This window comes from Vipera ursinii (genome assembly GCF_947247035.1).
Source record: "Vipera ursinii genome assembly, chromosome: 4".
In the NCBI taxonomy this organism is placed as follows: Eukaryota; Metazoa; Chordata; class Lepidosauria; order Squamata; family Viperidae; genus Vipera; species Vipera ursinii.
This window is the reverse complement of record NC_139514.1, coordinates 19866511-19885334: the sequence shown is the minus strand read 5'-3', so window position 1 is coordinate 19885334 and position 18824 is coordinate 19866511. Positions and strand designations below refer to the sequence as shown.

At 39.5% G+C, this 18824-nt stretch overlaps 1 protein-coding gene across 1 annotated transcript in view; it reads right to left on the bottom strand.

Moving 5' to 3' along the window:
- Positions 1–18824, bottom strand: part of ZMYM2 (zinc finger MYM-type containing 2) — an 88130-nt gene that overhangs the window by 5904 nt on the left and 63402 nt on the right. The window contains exons 14-24 of the mRNA XM_083362605.1: positions 18574–18608; positions 17876–18005; positions 17632–17747; positions 15706–15880; positions 11196–11309; positions 8904–8998; positions 8367–8535; positions 5840–5991; positions 5154–5268; positions 4262–4513; positions 2669–2792 (exon numbers count right to left, since the gene is read on the bottom strand). Coding sequence (XP_083218731.1) covers positions 2669–2792; positions 4262–4513; positions 5154–5268; positions 5840–5991; positions 8367–8535; positions 8904–8998; positions 11196–11309; positions 15706–15880; positions 17632–17747; positions 17876–18005; positions 18574–18608 — 1477 coding nt within the window. The remainder of the gene's footprint in view (positions 1–2668; positions 2793–4261; positions 4514–5153; positions 5269–5839; positions 5992–8366; positions 8536–8903; positions 8999–11195; positions 11310–15705; positions 15881–17631; positions 17748–17875; positions 18006–18573; positions 18609–18824) is intronic.

The following is an 18824-nucleotide window of genomic DNA, read 5'->3' as shown; positions in this document are numbered from 1 at the left end:
ACTTGCCTCCAGAAGTTGTGAATGCTCCAACACTGGAAGTTTTAAAGAAGAGACTGGACAACCATTTGTCTGAAATGGTATAGGGTTTTCCTGCCTGAGCAGGGGGTTGGACTAGAAGACCTCCAAGGTCCATCCCAATTCTGTCATTCTGTTATTTTACTTACAATGTTCTACTTACTAAAAACTTCCTGATGTGTCCCTATATTGGCTTCTTAGAAGTAACACAAAAGTTCCTGTTCCTGTGATAGCTGGTTTTAGGTGGTCTGTGCCTGAATTTGAAATATACTCGCTGCAAGTATTTTGGACTGGGTTAAGGAGACTGACATGTATAAAACAAAACAGGATGTTTGTTCCGGCAAAGTGGTTCAGTTAAGGAGCAAAGGAAAACCAAGGATATCAGCAGCTGACAAGAGGTTGGAGGGATGCTGGGACCTGAGTAATGATGGCTGTTGAGATGAGTGTACTAGTAGCATAGGCTGTGCATATCACTGATGGCAGGGGCTGAGGAATGGGGAGGGAAGGTGGGCCAAGGGGATATGCCACCCTGGGACCTTGGAGGGAGAAGGTGCTGGGACAAGCAAGGCAAAGAGGAAAGGGAAGATGCTGGGAAGATAGGAAGAACAGCACTGCTATAGAGCTGAGAGGGTGATGTACTGCAGTGTTACCCCTTCTTGTCTAGTCTGGATTTTGTTTGCTCCAAAACCTGGAGGAACACCTGAGTATTCTGAGTTTTGGCCCATTAAGCATGGAACAGCTGCTAAGCATGAAACAGGTGATTAGATGTGTGAACATCTAGGATGCTGCAAAGTATGTCTGTAAACAGGATTGTTTAATACATTTAGAAGAAGATTGCGACATAAGACCACTTAGCAGACACAATCACTGAACATGAGTGATATTATAATTAATATATACAGTCATGGCCGAAATTGTTGGCACCCCAGAAATTTTTCCAGAAAATTAAGTATTTCTCACTGAAAAGTATTGCAGGAACACATGTTTTGCTATACACAGGTTTATTCCCTTTGTGTGTATTGGAACACAACAAAAAAAGGGAGGAAAAAAAGCAAATTGGACATAATGTCAAACAAAACTCCAAAAGTGGGCCGGACAAAATTATTGGCACCCTTAACTTAATATTTGGTTGCACACCCTTTGGAAAAAATAACTGAAATCAATCACTTCCTATAACCATCAATAAGCTTCTTACACCTCTCACCCGGAATTTTGGACCACTCTTCCTTTGCAAACTGCTCCAGGTCTCTCTTATTGGAAGGGCGCCTTTTCCCAACAGCAATTTTAAGATCTCTCCACAGGTGTTCAATGGGATTCAGATCTGGACTCATTGCTGGCCACTTCAGAACTCTCCAGCGCTTTCTTGCCATCCATTTCTGGGTGCTTTTTGACATATGTTTGGGGTCATTGTCCTGCTGGAAGACCCAAGATCTCAGATGCAAACCCAGCTTTCTGACACTGGGCTCTACAGTGTGACCCAAAATCCTTTGGTAATCCTCAGATTTCATGATGCCTTGCACACATTCAAGGCACCCAGTGCCAGAGGCAGCAAAACAACCCCAAAACATCATTGAACCTCCACCATATTTCACTGTAGGTACTGTGTTCTTTTCTTTGTAGGCCTCATTTCGTTTTCGGTAAACAGTAGAATGATGTGCTTTACCAAAAAGCTCTATCTTGGTCTCATCTGTCCACAAGACGTTTTCCCAGAAGGATTTTGGCTTACTCAAGTAGATTTTGGCAAACTGTAATCTTGCTTTTTTATGTCTCTGTGTCAGCAGTGGGGTCCTCCTGGGTCTCCTGCGTTTCATTTCATTTAAATGTCGACGGGTAGTTTGCGCTGACACTGATGCTCCCTGAGCCTGCAGGACAGCTTGCATTCCTTTGTAACTTGTTTGGGGCTGCTTATCCACCATCTGGACTATCCTGCGTTGCAACCTTTCATCAATTTTTCTCTTCTGTCCACGACCAGGGAGATTCGCTACAGTGCCATGGGTTGCAAACTTCTTGATAATGTTGCGCACTGTGGACAAAGGCAAATCTAGATATCTGGAGATTGACTTGTAACCTTGAGATTGATGATATTTGTCCACAGTTTTGGTTCTCAAGTCCTCAGACAGTTCTCTTCTCCTCGGTCTGTTGTCCATGCTTAGCGTGGCACACACAGACACACAATGCAAAGACTAAGTGAACTTCTCTCCTTTTTATCTGCTTTCAGGTGTGATTTTTATATTGCCCACACCTGTTACTTGCCCCAGGTGAGTTTAAAGGAGCATCACATGCTTGAAACAATCTTGTTTACCCACAATTTTGAAAGGGCGGCAATAATTTTGTCCGGCCCATTTTTGGAGTTTTGTTTGACGTTATGTCCAATTTGCTTTTTTTCCTCCCTTTTTTTGTTGTGTTCCACTACACACAAATGGAATAAACCTGTGTATAGCAAACCATGTGTTCCTGCAATACTTTTCTGTGAGAAATACTTGATTTTCTGGAAAAATTTCTGGGGTGCCAACAATTTCGGCCATGACTGTAGTTTGATGGTTTCCTTGTGCTGGAATGTTTTCAAGTGCTCCCTGATGGAAATTCTAAAACCAAATGAAAAAAAAAGGTCCACATATAGACACAATTAAAATCTTTTTTTTAAAAAAAATACCTCCTAGATAAATAGCATTCAAACATTTTCACAGGACATCTAGAAGGATCTGCGATGTTTTCCATTTGTTCAAATACTGGCTCATCGTCTTCATGCTTCCTTTTTCCAGGAGTAATTTTATCTTCTTTTTTAAAAAAGAAAATTATACAATATGATTTTTATTATTTTATTTTTAAAATGGACATATTATATCACACAGGGACTAAATTAAATACAAAAACAACAGCTATAATGTTGTGATGCTGCAATCACGGTCTTACCTGAAGGGAGATTCAGGAATATTTTTTCAGTATCTTTTTTTTTCAGTTAAATATATATTTTTTAGTAAAAGCCTTTTTTCAGCAACTTCATCGAAGTAATTTTAACTGTGGCTTTATCAAGGAAAAGACGAAAAACCTAAGTTCCAGTTCCAGTTATTTTTCTTTTCTGAATAAAGACTCTATCCACACAAGTATGTTATCTTACAAAATAAGCTGAGAATCTGATTTTCCACCTTTCCTTTAAATTTGCTATTTAAACCAAATATGCTATTCTAATTCATCAGTCTGTTCCAGGTTGGCAGCTACATGATTCTGTTCAGTCGCTTAAAAGTAATTAGTTACTTAGCTTACTTGTTTTTAATTCCACTAATAGTAAAGGATGGCTTGTTGAACTAATTAGTCCATAACACCGAGCTACTAAACCAGAGGTGTCGAACTGGCGGTTGACAGGCCGGATGCGTCACGTGCAGGCCATGCCCACCCTGGCTCCACAAAGGCAAAAAACATTGCGATACATCATGTGATGCGATCGAGTTTGACACCCGTGAACTAAACCAAAACCAAACAAATCACATATAACAATGTATAATATGCGAACCTAGTTAATATGAGGACAAGTATAGTTAAGGTGAATGACATTCAAAGAGTAAACAGTAAGGTCCTGAATTTAATCTCTGGGTAGAGACATACAAAGTTTGAAAACTGTGGAGAAGTACTGTCAGCAGTGTGTGTGTGTGTGTGTGTGTGTGTGTGTGTGTGTGTACAATAGTGAATCACTATATCTTGTATTATTTTCTTTTCTTTCTACAACCTATGTAAAACACACCCCTCTGCTTCAGATAGAGACCAGTGAGTAATAGAAAAAAAATCATATCCAAGTATCACAGAGGCCCCAGTGTCTTTCTACAACGGGGTGTCAAACTCAATTTCATTGAGGGCCGCATCAGCATTGCGGTTGCCCTCAGGGGGCCAAGTGGGTGTGGCCAGGGTGGGCGTGGCCTACTAGGTGGGCATGGCTAGAGTGCGTACGGCCTACTGGGTGGGCGTGGCCAGCTCTACGTCGTTCGCATCAAGGGTGCCTATGGGGGCCTGGGCAGGAGTGGGGCAGATCTGAGGGTCTCTGGCAGAAGGAGGGTCTCTGGGCCAGGGCCAAGGCAGCGGGGGCCGTTCCCTCACTGTTTCCAGGATGGCTTCGCGGGCCGCATGAAACCACTTCACGGGCCGGATCCGGCCCCCGGGCCTTGTGTTTGACATGTCTGTTCTACAATGTCTACTGGTTTTGCAAGCAGTGTAGCTCAGTAACCTTTGCCACGGAGAGAAAAAGTTGCAATACCTTCATTATCTGTTCCACACAGAGAGGAAACCTGATATCTAAGACAAGCTTTGCTTTCCATCGTTAGAGGATTCTTCTTCCAATGTCTATAAACAGTGCCAAAGGAAAGTCTTAAGTGCTGCTCCACTGTTTTCAGACCAAAATACTTGGTGTTGAAGTAGAATAGTGTATTTAAAAGAGCAGCTGGAGAATGGGATCCCAACTGTTTAATCTTCCAGAGATAGTCCTCCTCAACTCGAGAAAATATTGAACCTGACAGGTGAAAAAGAAAAGACTTATAAAGAATCAGCCTGTAAACAGACTTAAGCAAATCCAACATAAAAAAACTTAAGAAAATAAAAAAGTTATATTAATCTGAAAAAAACATGTGAAATATTTAAGACCAAGTACCTTAGCCCAACAAATTAACCAAAGACTGTGCTTATAAACTCAACATTCTTTACATAGGTAAAGGTAAAGGTTCCCCCGCACATGCGTGCTAGTCGTTTCCGACTCTAGGGGCCGGTGCTCATCTCCGTTTCAAAGCCGAAGAGCCAGCGCTTATCTGAGGACGTGTCCATGGTCATGTGGCCGGCATGACTAGAGCACGGAACGCTGTTCCCACCGTAGTGGCCCCTATTTTTCTACTTGCATTTTTATGTGCTTTCAAACTGCTAGGTGGGCAGAAGCTGGGACAAGTAACAGGCGCTCACTCTGTTATGCGGCACTCAAGATTCGACCTGCCAAACTGCCGACCTTCTGATCGACAAGCTCAGCGTCCTAACCCACTGAGCCACCGCGCCCCTCATATTCTTTACATAGCTTGTAACAATTAGTCATGAATTATTCTGGCTGAATTGCTTAAACAACACAAAGCCAAAAAGATAAAAAACACCAAAACAAGATAAATTACCATCTGGAAGTATGCTGGGCTGCCAGCTTCTGAGTATTTTATTTATTTCCTGCATAAATGTATGATAATTAGTATCCAAAAAGATATTATCTTCTCGATTGCTTCCATTCAGGTACTATAGAAAAGGAGGAACATAAAAGTTAGTATACTCAAACAAAAGAAGATTGCCAAACTGTTCTTGATCATTTTCATGCATATAAAAAAATAACTGCATAAGAAAGCAACCTTAATTTAACTACTAATTGATTTGATCTATGTTAGGGATTTGGGATTCATTCAAGGAAGTAGGGAGTGATTTTTATACAACCTCTTATTCTATTCCAAGGATCCTGCAGCAACTCAATCTCAAAACACATGACTTGAAGGAGCCCTGTTTTAAAATTGGCCAGGATTTGTTATAAACCATGATCCCTAGATAGCATGTAACAAAAAGCTGAAATTCAGGGAGTGTATAAAAGGGTAAATATGAGTTCTCCAGCCCATGGGGGAACAGGAGGAAAAAAAGTACATAAGCCTGGGTCCTGCTTCTGTTCATTCCAATTGATCTACATGACATTAAACCATGGCTTTGTAGAAAGTGTAAATGCAGCTAGTATTTCAACTGATAATTCTATGTTCTGTCAATCACATTTATTTGAAAAAATATAGCAACCACATGCAGATTATCTAATATTTAAATTACTCACTTCCTGAATCCCAAGACACAAATAATAGATACTGTCAGGTGCATAGTTTTCTCCGTTTGGTCTTCGGACTTCATTTACAAAGTGTGCCAGCCCAAAATTTAGCTCAGTAGAAGTATGTGATATAATATCTTCTTTCAATTTTACTGACTTTGCTGTAGTGGGAAATGTAGGGTATCATGTAATGCTGTTTCTTATAAAGCACCCAGCAGATGAGTATAAAATAAAGGAAACATTCAAATATTGCAAATATCATCATAAAAAACTCTTTCAAACATAAGACATATAGCAAGGGTTTTTCACTTAAAATATTGATTTCTATGCTACACATAATGCTTAGTTTGCAGTAACTGTCAACATACAATGACCTCATTTGATGATCAGATTCTGAAGATGAAGACATAATTTGCCCTTCACAACCCCAGTAAGCCCATTAGAAAAACAATATCTGAATCCAGATCCAAGCTCAACAGCAGTGATGACAAACCTTTTAGAGACCGACTGCCCAAACTGCAACCCAAAATCCACTTATGTATCGTTGGGTGCTGGGTGGGCATGGCCCATTGGGTGGGTGTGGCCCATTGGGTGGGCCTGGCTGCAATGGTCAGGGCAGACTGGGTGGCTGTGGCCGGGGTGGCCGTGGCCACTTCAATGTTGCTCATGGGGACACCTGTGGGGGCCAGACAGGGTTGGGGGGGATCTAGGGGGTCTCTGGTGGGTGGGACGGTGGGCAGGAGGCTCATCCTGCGGGATGAGGTGAGGAGAGGCAGGGCAGGGGTGCCATTGCCGCAGGGCAACACAAGGTGAGCCAGGGGGCGGGGTGGCTGCTGCCTGACACCATCAGCCCCTGCACACAGCAAGTGCATGGGGGCCAACTGTGTCCATCAGCAGCCACAGCCTGTAGGTTTCAGCGTGACATAGTTGTTTGCTGCCTTGCGCGTCGCACCCAATGCGGCTGCCATGAGGTTGTGGAACAAGCCAGGAAGAGGTAAAGAACTGGTATAGGAGGCAGCAAACGGCTGGTTTCAGCGCGACGTGACTGTTTCCCTCTGGCTATGGCCACTTGCCGCCTCGCGCATTTCACCTACCCCCATCACAAATCTTTCCATAAACTCACCGGAAAGGACATCCGGCATTAAGGACACCAGCACAACTCCCAGGAGCCAGAGGGGCGCTTCATGGCAGTGACACTGGGCAGAAGGCAGCAAACAGCCGGTTTGCCTCCAGGCATGGCCATTTGCTGCCTCATGCGTTGCACCCAATGCTGTTGCCATGAGGCGCGGAACAAGCTGAGCGGAGGTAAGGAATCAGTATAGCGGTTTCTTACCGCCGCCTGACTTGTTCCGTGGCCTCATGGCAGCGGCATTGGGCAGGAGGCGGCAAACGGCTGGTTTTGGCGTGACGTAGTTTGCCGCCTTGCATATTGCACCCAATGCTGCTGCAATGCAGCTCAGCCGAAAGCGGCCGTGGAAAAAGTGAGGCAGGTTTCTCCATCTGCCTATTCAGCTACAGCTTTGGTGGCTTTGCAGACAGACCTGCGAAGTTCTCTTCTCTGTCAGAGACCTTTGCAGCTCTGCCTACAGAGACACCAAAGCAGCAGGTGAAGCACTGGATTGATTGATCTTCCCCCCCCCAAAAAAACTTCCTTTGTTTCCTTGCACGTGGCGGCATATTGCAAAGGAGCAACGACACGGGGCTGGAAGTCAGATAAGGAAAGAAAGGCAATTTCTGGGGAGAGCGTGGATTTCTTTCCTTACCTGCCCCACTTGTTCCGAGACCGCTTTCCACTCAGACTCATTGCTCTTGTCAATGTCCTGACTGCACACTTCAGCGTCCTCCCTCCCCGAGCCTTCGGAACTCCACCTGCTGCTTTGGTCGGCCTGCCGGCTCCCACCTCAGCACCCTGCCCACCACCGCCCAGCACGGCTGCCCCAGGGCTGCAGGAGCTGGCCTAGCATGGGAAGGGCACATGCCCCACCCTCCCGCTACCATGCAGGGTAAGGTTGCCGCATCCGCCCCCGCCCAGATGCCCTTGCCTCCTCAAGTGTTTTTTTACTAACCTGCCTTTCAGCTGCATTCCGTTTCTCCACTTCTCAGCCTTCGCCGCATGATTGTGGGACTAAGGGTAAAAAAAAAAGTTCCATCAGACTTTCTAACTTCTTGAGATCTCATGAGAAGTTAGAAAGTCTGATGGAACTGTTTTTTTTTTACCGATAGTCCCACAAATATGCAGCGAAGGCTGAGAAGGGAACGGAGAAACGGAATGCAGCTGAAAGGCAGATTAGTAAAAAAAAAACCGCTTGGGGAGGCGGGCGTGGCAATCTTACCCTGCGTGGATATTGATGCAGGTTGCTCATGGATGGGACTGAAGACCCAGGACTGGGGCGGCAGTGTGTGTGCCCAGAGGGCTCTGGATGCCACCTGTGGCATGTGTGCCATAGGTTTGCCACCACAGCTCTACAGTTTTATCTGCTGGGCATACTGTCTGTCTGTTTTAAACTAAAGATTTAAAGCTAAGCGAGATACTTACTTGATTTTAGCTCATCTAGTACTGACAGATCTTCCTCTAGGTTCCTAGCTTTTACCCAGTGTTTCCATGCATTCACACCATATCCATACTTGAAAGGAAAACTGCACTCTGAGTTCTCAGAGCCATCATCTTGAGAATGGTATTCTGACACCGCTTTTCTCTTTAGTCCCTGTCATCAAAATAGACTTTATTTATTAACAGTGCTTATTAATACTGAACAACCAATGATGCTATTTTTTTAAAGAGAGCTGAGATCCAATTATGCCATAGGAACCAACTATGAAACAGGCATTGGGAGTGAAGTTTGAGATTCTTAAATTAGTTATGTTCATGAATGTATACAAACAGCAATATCTATTTCACACCATAAATTATGAAATTTGAAAAGACACACAACATATAAAACAATACCAACAAGCACATGTCACCTGCCTCATTGCCCCTTTAGGTACAGTTATCAGACTACCATCACAAGAAGACACAACCATAGAAGATACTATTTGTGTTTACTACTCTAATTACAAATATAGATTATACCTTCTTTTTACTTCGAGGTCTTGGCTGTTCCTCGTATTCTTCTCCAAATACAGGTGGTAGCAAAAATTCATTCTCTGTGTCAAGTTCTTCTGTTGCTGCATATATATAAAAGTGTATCCACCAAGGATATAGTTAACATGCGGTCCAACATTTTGTACATATATTTATAAGTGATGAAGGAATTATTTGTTTTACAATATATTTTCCTCAGGATTCAAAGGTACTTTTAACACTTGTAGAAAATAATGAAAGTGAATATTCTAGTTATTTTAATTAATTATACAAATATAAATTATTTAAATTATCGGGTATTTCTATATATAAAAATACTTTAATAATCGAATCCTGATCAACTGTAATTCTAGTCTATAGGCAACACAATGCAGTTAAATACAGAGTTATGCACGTGTGCGCATGTACACACATATGCACACATTTCCTGGCCCTTGCCTGCTCCTATTCCTATATGATCTTTTGCATCTTTTTACACATGGGACTTCTTTGCAAAAATGGTCCAAGTCAGTTTCCCTAAACTGGTTCCTTCCCAAAGGTGTTCTCATTCCTCCCCATGGACCTCATTTTGTCAAGACTGTCTGTTAGTAACTGTTCTTGTAAATTCCAGCTTGTATCATTAATAATATGTACCCACTTTTTCTTCTATAAGTCTCTTTTAGAACTGCCTTCAAATTTTTCCAAGCATCTTCATTGACTTGTCTCTGTATTATGTGTAATATACTGAAATTTTAGCTTCATTACTACTTCTTTCATGGGCAGTCTGTTTTTAACTTCATGGAAGTATTGGTTTGTTTTTCTTGTGACTTAAGCCATTTTTCTGGCAGGGTTGGGGTGCTGTGAGTGTTTTTCAATATCATCTATCAGGATCTTGGAAGCGTGCTTTCTCTGTAGCAGCCCCTGCCTTCTGTAATAAGATTCCCCTGGAGATTCAGATGATCCCCACCTTACTTTGTTTTGACGGCTTTGGAAGACCTGGCTCTTCGCCAGGCCTTCGGTGAAGCTAAATGTGAAGGTGAAGGTGAAGTCCCTTAAGATTACGTGGTTTAAATTTTCTTTGTTCCCATCTTTGTGCCTTGTGCTTTAGTTTCTTTTGTTTTCTTGTTTTTAATGTTTTAAACAACTGCCCAGAATCACTAGGAGATGGGCAGCATATAAAATGAATAAATAAATAAAACCAATTTCTTGCAGCATTGCAATTGAAAAGCATCCATTTTCCTTCATTTAGTCTTTTGACAATTTAGCTTTCAGAGTTTTATGTAACAGCTAGGAGCTAAATGTATTGTTGTCCCATATTCCTGTGATGACTCAGCACTATGTTATTTTTTCTATATTTATCTCTGTCTTTTTTATTGTCTTTGGGTTTCTCATGGCCAACTTTGTGTGAAAGATTCTCTTAATTTCAATCTCTTGCTTAAATATATCTGTTGTCCTTATTTTATTATCTTTTATTTCTCGGAAGAGACATCATTGCCTTCTATTGAATACATAATTCAATACAATACATAATTCAATCTTCTCTTCAGCCTCACTGCCTATAGGGTACTTCTGACATATCTTGTTGGTCTGATAGTTTTATTTGCTTTCTCAAGTTAAGCTTTAATTTTGTAAGAAGAAATTTGTGATCTGAGCCCAGTCACCACTAGGCCTTTTTTTATTTCTTGATCGAATAGCGCTTCTATGACTATCTATTTTGCCCTTGAAAAGTTATTAGAATTAGTTATTAGCATTTGTTTGACTATTTCTGGAATACTGCAGATTCATAAAAAATTGAGTTAAAAATCTAATACAGGTAGTCCTTGACTTACAACCATTCATTTAGTGACGATTTAGAGTTATAATGGCACTGAAAAGTGACTTATGACTGTTTTTTACACTTAATGACCATTGCAGCATCCCCATGGTCACGCGATCAAAATTTGGGTGTTAGCATGCATTTCTTGCAGTTGCACTGTTCCAGAGTCATGTGATTACTATTTGTGACCTCTCCAGTTGCATTTGACACATAAAGTCAATGGGGAAAGCCAGATTCACTTAACAAACACGATTAACTTAACATCTGCAGTGATTCGCTTAACAATCATGGCAAAAAATGGGACACAACTTATTTAACAACTGTCTCGTTAAGCAACAGAAATTTGGAACTCAATTGTGGTCATAAGTCAAGGACTATCTGTAATAATAAACCACCATTTCTTTCATGGGGATATAGAAACAATCATTTAAAACTCAAAGCAAGTTCACAATCATGTTATACGTTTAAGCAATTAATGCACAAACCTCTAGGAAAATCAACCTCAATATCAAGATCTGGCTCATATGGGACATCAGGCAAGCTTGTCTGTGTTTCTGCCACAGAATTAAGCAATTCTGTCTCAGTTATTACATCTATAACTGAATAAAGACAAATATGTTACCATTTTTTGGGTATAATCCATGCAATGTTCAATAAAGGTGATTTAGAGTAATAAGGCAGCAAAAGCAGGCAAACATACAAAAATATCTGATATAAATGGGTCTTTATATATTAAAGTGATATGTACTATTTAAGGAAAGAAAAAAGTCTATTAATTCAAGAATCACTGCATTTCAAAAGAGTGAAAAAGGCAACAAGGCTGTTGAAAATTAGATTGATATATTTGGAGCACTACATTAATTCAAGGTCACAAAGGCAGAAATTAGTAACACAATGCTCACAGGCACCATGATACATATTATCCTTTTCTTGGACATTGTCAGTTAGATACCAAAACCAAATTAAAAATAAATTTCAGAACTTTAAGATTTTGTTCATTGTACTAAATACCTATACCCATTTCTTTGTCTCTCTCATTGTATGTGTGTGCATTTTGGTAATTGTACGACAGAGCTACAGTTGCAAGAAAAAGTATGTGAACCCTTTGGGATTACGTGGAGTTTTGCATGAATTGGCCATAAAATGCGCTCTAAATGTCATGTAAGTCACAACAATAGAAAAACACAGTCTGCTTAAAATAATACTACACAAACATTAGCTGTTGTCATGTTTTAATTGAACATAAGATGGAAACATTCACAGTGCAGGGTGGAAAAAGTATGTGAACCTTTGGACTTAACTGGTTGACCCTCTTTTGGCAGCAATAACCTCAACCAAACGTTTCCTGTAGTTGCAGATCAGACCTGCACAACGATCTGGAGTAATTTTGGACTACTCCTCTTCACAAAACTGTTTCAGTGTAGCAATATTCCTGGGATGTCTGGTGTGAATCGCTCTCTTAAGGTCATGCCACAGCATTTCAATCGGGTTGAGGTCAGGACTCTGACTGGGCCACTCCAGAAGGCGTATTCTGTTCTGTTGAAGCCACTGTTTTGTTGAATTACTTGTATGCTTTGGGTCATTGTCCTGTTGCATCACCCATCCTCTGCGGAGCTTCAGTTGGCGGACAGATGGCCGTACGTTTTCCTGCAAAATGTCCTGATAAACTCTGGAATTCATTTTCCCATCAATGACAACAATCTGTCCAGGCCCTGAGGCAGCAAAGCAGCCCGAAACCATGATGCTCCCTCCGCCATGTTTTACAGTGGGGATGAGGTTTTGATGTTGGTGTGCTGTGCCTTTTTTTCTCCACACATAGTGTTGTGTGTTTTTCCCAAACAACTCAATTTTGGTTTCATCTGTCCACAGTATATTTTGCCAGTAGTGCTGTGGAACATCCAGGTGCTCTTTTGCAAACTTCAAATGTGCTGCAATATTTTTTTGGACAGCAATGGCTTCCTCCATGTACTCCTCCGTGGTGTCCTCCCATGTACTTTCCTTATTGTAGATGTGTCAACAAAAATGTTAGCATGTGCCAGAGATTTCTGTAGGTCTTTATCTGACACTCTAGGATTCTTCTTTACCTCATTAAGCATTATGCGCTGTGCTCTCGCAGTCATTTTTACAGGACGACCACGCCTAGGGAGAGTAGCAACAGTGCTAAACTTTCTCCATTTGTAGACAGTCTGTCTTACTGTGGACACATGAACATCAAGGCTTTTGGAGATACTTTTGTAACCCTTTCCAGCTTCATGCAAGTCAACAATTCTTGATTGTAGGTCTTCTGAGAGCTCTTTTCTGCGAGGCATGGTTCACATCAGACAGTGCTTCTTGAGACCAGTAAACCCAAAACAGGTATGTGTTTTCAAAGGGCAGGACAGCTGTCAGCAACACATCCAATATCATCACACTGATTGGAGTCAAGGTTGGCTCACTCCTGGCTCCAATTAGCTCTTGGAGAAGTCATTAATTTTATTAGATTAGGCTAGGGGTTCACATACTTTTTCCACCCTGCACTGTGAATGTTTCCATCTTATGTTCGATTAAAACATGACAACAGCTAATGTTTGTGTAGTATTATTTTAAGCAGACTGTGTTTTTCTATTGTTGCGACTTACATGACATTTAGAGCGCATTTTATGGCCAATTCATGCAAAACTCCACGTAATCCCAAAGGGTTCACATACTTTTTCTTGCAACTGTACTACAATACTCTCATGAAATACCAAAGTTTTGCAAACCAAAGATACACTCATATAGAAATTCAAGTTTGTGGAATGTGTACCTTCATATCCAGAAATATATACCCAAATACAAGAAATTACACTTTTAGGAGGAAATAATATCTGAATTTTCCTTTGCTAAGAATGGGAATGTATCCAGTTGCATACTTCTGTAAGAACAGATCCTTATTGACTTCATCAGGGCTTTTTTTCTCATAGAACGCTCAGAATAGAGTTCCGGCACCTTTTTTAGATGGAACCTTGTAGGGTAGGCAAGGCGGGTTGTATGACATGTGTGAGTTCCGGCACCTTTTTCTTTTACAAAAAAAAAAAAGCACTGGACTTCATCCCTTAGGATGGAGAGGATTGCTATTAGTAATGCTGAGTCATTTCTTCCCGAAAAAGGAAGGAATGGAACAAAATTATCAGTACTGTCCTAACTGAGTTTGTTTGGGTTCCAATGGTTGCACAGGATTTGTTTTCTGCTAGGTTTAAGTGTATTGTGCCATGCATTTGTGAAGTGGTTGCTTCCCTAATGTACATGTCTCACTACATTTGCACTGCATATATAACATTACTCTGTTTGTATCACAACAGACAGAGAAGAAGTGAACAACCAACAAAGCAATGTTGTCATTCCATATCTTTCAGGAATACCGGAAAAGCTCAAGAGGATTTTCAACAAAAACACAGCATAAGTGTTCACTTTAAACCCAGAAATACATTAAGACAAGAAACTTGTCACCCCAAAGATAAAACATCCAGACACAAAGAGAGCAATGTTATATATGCAGTACAACGGAATGAAACATGTGCAGACTTGTTCATTGGGGACACTAAACAACCACTTCACAAATACATGGCACAACACAGGAGAACAAAGACAGGATTCAGCAGTAAATCTGCATCCAAAAGAAAAGGCCACTTTTTTTCAAGACAGCAAGGTTCATATTCTGAACACTGATTTGAAAGATGAGTCAAGGAGTCCATCTATACTAAAATTAACAGTCCTCCCTCAACAGAGGGGGAGTGATACGCCACCATCTATCTCCTGTTTACAATGCAGTCCTTTCAGTAAGAAGGTTCCACACACACTTGCACTCTGATTCAGGTGACTCTGACACAGATAAACCCCTAAGTGACCTCAGTGACTGATGACTGGAAAGAATATAAATCCTTCCATTCCCCACCAGCTAAATAGAACTGAAGTACCTTCTTGGATTAGAAGCAAAACATTTTCAAAGGGGAAAAAAGCTCAAGTTTTTTTTAATTCAGTTGAATTTTGAAAAAAGAAGCACTTTTGGGACAATCCACATTCATACAATACCCATTCAAGTCTTGACTACATCTACTGATTTACCACACTCACTTCTTAAATATCCAATTCTACAACGTTCAACTAATTTGTATGTTTTCTTGACATATTCAGTTCTCATTTCCGTATAACAATGAGGGCAGAGGCACACTCCTATGCCCAATCATTTTGGCTTCTTCTGAGGTACACAAAATCCTTAGAAGAAACCACATACTACTCACCACTCTTCTCCTATCCATCTTCTTATCTTTGATAAACATGTTAGTAGGTAGTTTTTCATTACTATGTGTAACATTTTTATTTTGTATTCTCAAGCATAACTACCTTGATCTTTCAGACAGTCACTTTCAGGTCCATAACCTTTATACAATTTATATAACATTTGCTATAAATGAATCTGTCTAGTGTCATACCAAAAAGTATGTACAAATTCATATTCTCAACAAACACGTCTCTAATGTTAAGACAAGTATTCATTATTTATTTATTTATTATGGATTACACATCCTTGTCTTATACTCTGCTTATTGTTGAATAATTTACTAATCATTCAATTTATGCTCACACATGCTTTACTTCTATCCTGTATCCACTCTTACTGTATTTAGCAACTTGCTTATAATTTCATATTCATGCTAAGCATTCCATAATTTCAGCCTCTTCACTTTATCACATGCTTTCTCTAAATCAAACAGAACAATATTTTCTGTTTCTTTTCCATACCTGGTTCATACTTTCATTCCTTGAGTCAGTCTAGTTTTATTCTACTTTCTTTCGTGTATTTCCTTTTCCTGGTATTGCAATTGCAGAAATTACTGTGCACTGTGCTAGTAATTGATACAAAGATTATACTGTTTTATGTAAGTAAATTCTCAAAGATGGACAAAGTATGACAGAAAAACTAACAAAGTAACCTATAGACCCCTGATATAGCAAAACAAAAATTAAAAGACATACTTTTGAGCTCTGCGGGTTCGACATGCTCTTTTTTCCCAGAAATATCTTCTGATACATTCGATAAATTTGAAGTCTCTTCAGGACTGGGGGGATTTTTATTTTTTAGTTCTACTATTGCTTCAAGTATCTTCTCACTGCTATCCAGCGTAGTAGGTAGAAAAATTGGAACTGGAATCTAGAATATAAATCATAATATTGTAACTTTGCTAAGTGCCATTATGAAATAAAATACAAAGAAGAACTGAATAAAGCCCCTGTAGCATTTAATAAAGTTTAATAATATCAATGTTATTGCATGTACCTCTGAACTGATGGGATGTGATCCATGGTGTTTTGATATGAAAAGTACCCTCTGAATCTCAGCCTACTTACAATAGCATAAACATGCATGGGTCCAAACATTAGTTGTGCTTGTGGCATACTGGCCCTAATCAGTACCATCTAAATAAGCAGGGAATGCTACCTCTGGCTGATTGCTTAGACTATATCTTCCCTGAATTTATAAAAAATAGAATGAAAATATTGCAAAAGCCTCAATTAACCAAAGTTCCGATTGACATTTAAGCTATAGACAGATCTATTTATGATTTAGAATGAGAAGTAGAAGAGAAATAACCATAATATATTAACAAATGAAATGAATGGAAGAAAAATAGATCTATTGTGAGTCTATGAAAACTAACAGAAAAGGGATTGATATAGTGCCTATCTGTACTAATAGTCTAATCTGGTGGTGTGGTTGATGAGCGCAGATAAGTGAAGATGCAGGCTTAACTATGAATTAAAGGGCTAACATGTATATCAGAAAATATGAACTGATGTCATCTAGCTTGTTGCAGGCATATATAGCAGGAGCAACAGCACTTAGATTTATATACCGCTTCATAGTGCTTTCAGCACTCTCTGAGAGGTTTACAAATGTTAGCTTATTGACCCCAACAATCTGGGTCCTCATTTTACCAACATCAAAAATCAACCTTGAGCTTAGTCTTTTTTTTCCTCACTATGCATTAGATCATAATATGCAGCTAACACTAATGGACAGGTTCTTATTTTCATCTAAGGCCATGATGGCAAAGTGGTTGGAATGCAGTATTGCAAATTTAGCCTACAATACTGCATTTTAACCACTGCGCCACCACGGCTCTTATATGAAAATAGGAATCTGTCCATTAGTGTTAGCTGCATATTATGGTCTAATGCATAGTGGTAAACGAAGAATCAGATATGAACTTTTGGGAAAAAGCCATAAAGGGTATAAGAATTTTGAATATTGTTTAAGAACACAAAGGTGGATGGCATAACTGAAGACATGTTAAATATAAGTAAATATTAAAATACTGGATGTATTTTAGAGAAAATAAATTAGTTTAAAGTGAGAATCCTAATTCTGGTATACAATTTGTCTTGTTTGGAATATAAATAGCAAGATACTTACAGGACATAAAAAGTTCCGTGTTACATTTTTTTCTTTTTAATTAATTTTCCCCCTTTAGATCACATACAACAGAAAGATGCTTAGTGTGGCTTTAATTGGTCCTCTCCATATTTTACCAACAGCCTATTTAGAAGAAGTTGTTGCATCAAGTTTATAATGACTTGATAATAAACATCTTCAGCTGACCTAGAGTGCAAACATCTAAATTTCTTACAAAGCTTTAGCCCTGATCACCATTTCATCCCTGGGATAGAGTTCTCTTGGACTTGCCTGCTGTCCTAGGACCTATTTTGTTTTACTAGATTTTACCTTCTGTAGCCTAGCCCATTCCCCCTTTGTCTGCTCTGTGTTGGGGAATAGACCTGAAGCCAAAAAGAATCACACTGGGATAGGATTAATTCCTCCTAAGCATTTCCTCAAGCAAGGAAGCTGCTATGGTGAAAGAGAGAGAAAAATGTAATTCAAATGTAGACTGAAACCTAGCTTACTGGAACAGGAACCGTTGTAGGAACTGGAACATTTTGGCTATACATATGCATAGGAGCAGGTACATATACTGGTACAGGAACAGGCACAGGGATGTATTCTTTCTTCCAGTCATCATCTACAATGAAAGACAATTTGTAATGTTACTTGCCACCACTACGTACATCCCATAAAGTGTCCCAACCATAATTGTATATTCTGACAAAACGCCATACATGAGAACAGTTCCTTCCATTATATAAATACCTGTCTGACAAGATTTTGTTTGCATGTGGGGTTTACAGAAAGTAGCCTTTGTCATCGTTAGCGGTTTGCAGAGAACTGCTTTGTTCTTCATTTCTTTATTTGGTGTAGGGGAAGGAGGTGGGGCTGATCCCTGTAGATTTTTAAAAAAATGTAAAATTTTAAAAAATGTAAATGATAAAATAAAGTACATTTCAACTTCTTTCTCAGAGGCAGATTCATCTGAGAAAAAGAATCCATAAAGGAAAGGAGAAAACTTATCTAAAACCTTAGCTAACTCTTCAAAAATTAAATAGCTCAATTTATCCTTTTCACGGAGAACAAGTTTTGGGTTCTAATCAAATTAGCTATTTAACATCATTACACAATTTATTTGTTAACACAAATAGTTTTATTACTATTTGCAACTTTATATTTGTATGTTATCTCAACAATTACACAATTATCACTTAGAGCCATGTAATATCGAAGAATAAATGTATAGTCTTCTCATTGTAACTTACACCAGTTTACAATATTGAAAATACCCAAGAAATAACCTGTCATGTCTTGTCATACTATTTAAATGTAAAGGATATGCATCCTAAGTGATAATAACGAATTGTATCGGTTAAGACAGAAAACAGTATACAATTCTTTACAGGCTGTGAGGGATTTTGTTACCTTAGCTATGAATTTTGAATACTTTATGATTTACTTACTGTGTTTTTTGTTCGGGGAGTTTGGCAACTTTGATCTACAAGCAGAAGACAACAACCTTAGCATAATTTGTTACTTAGAATAATCTGTAGATGACAAATACCACAATACTTTATCCTAGTCATACTACTTTTATACATTTTATAGATTAACTAGTAAAAGATTAAGCAATAAGCTGTTTTCAAAACAATTAGCTTTCTAAGTGTGGGGAAAGTGGCATGCTCACCTTTCTTTTGGAAGAAAATTTTTTTAA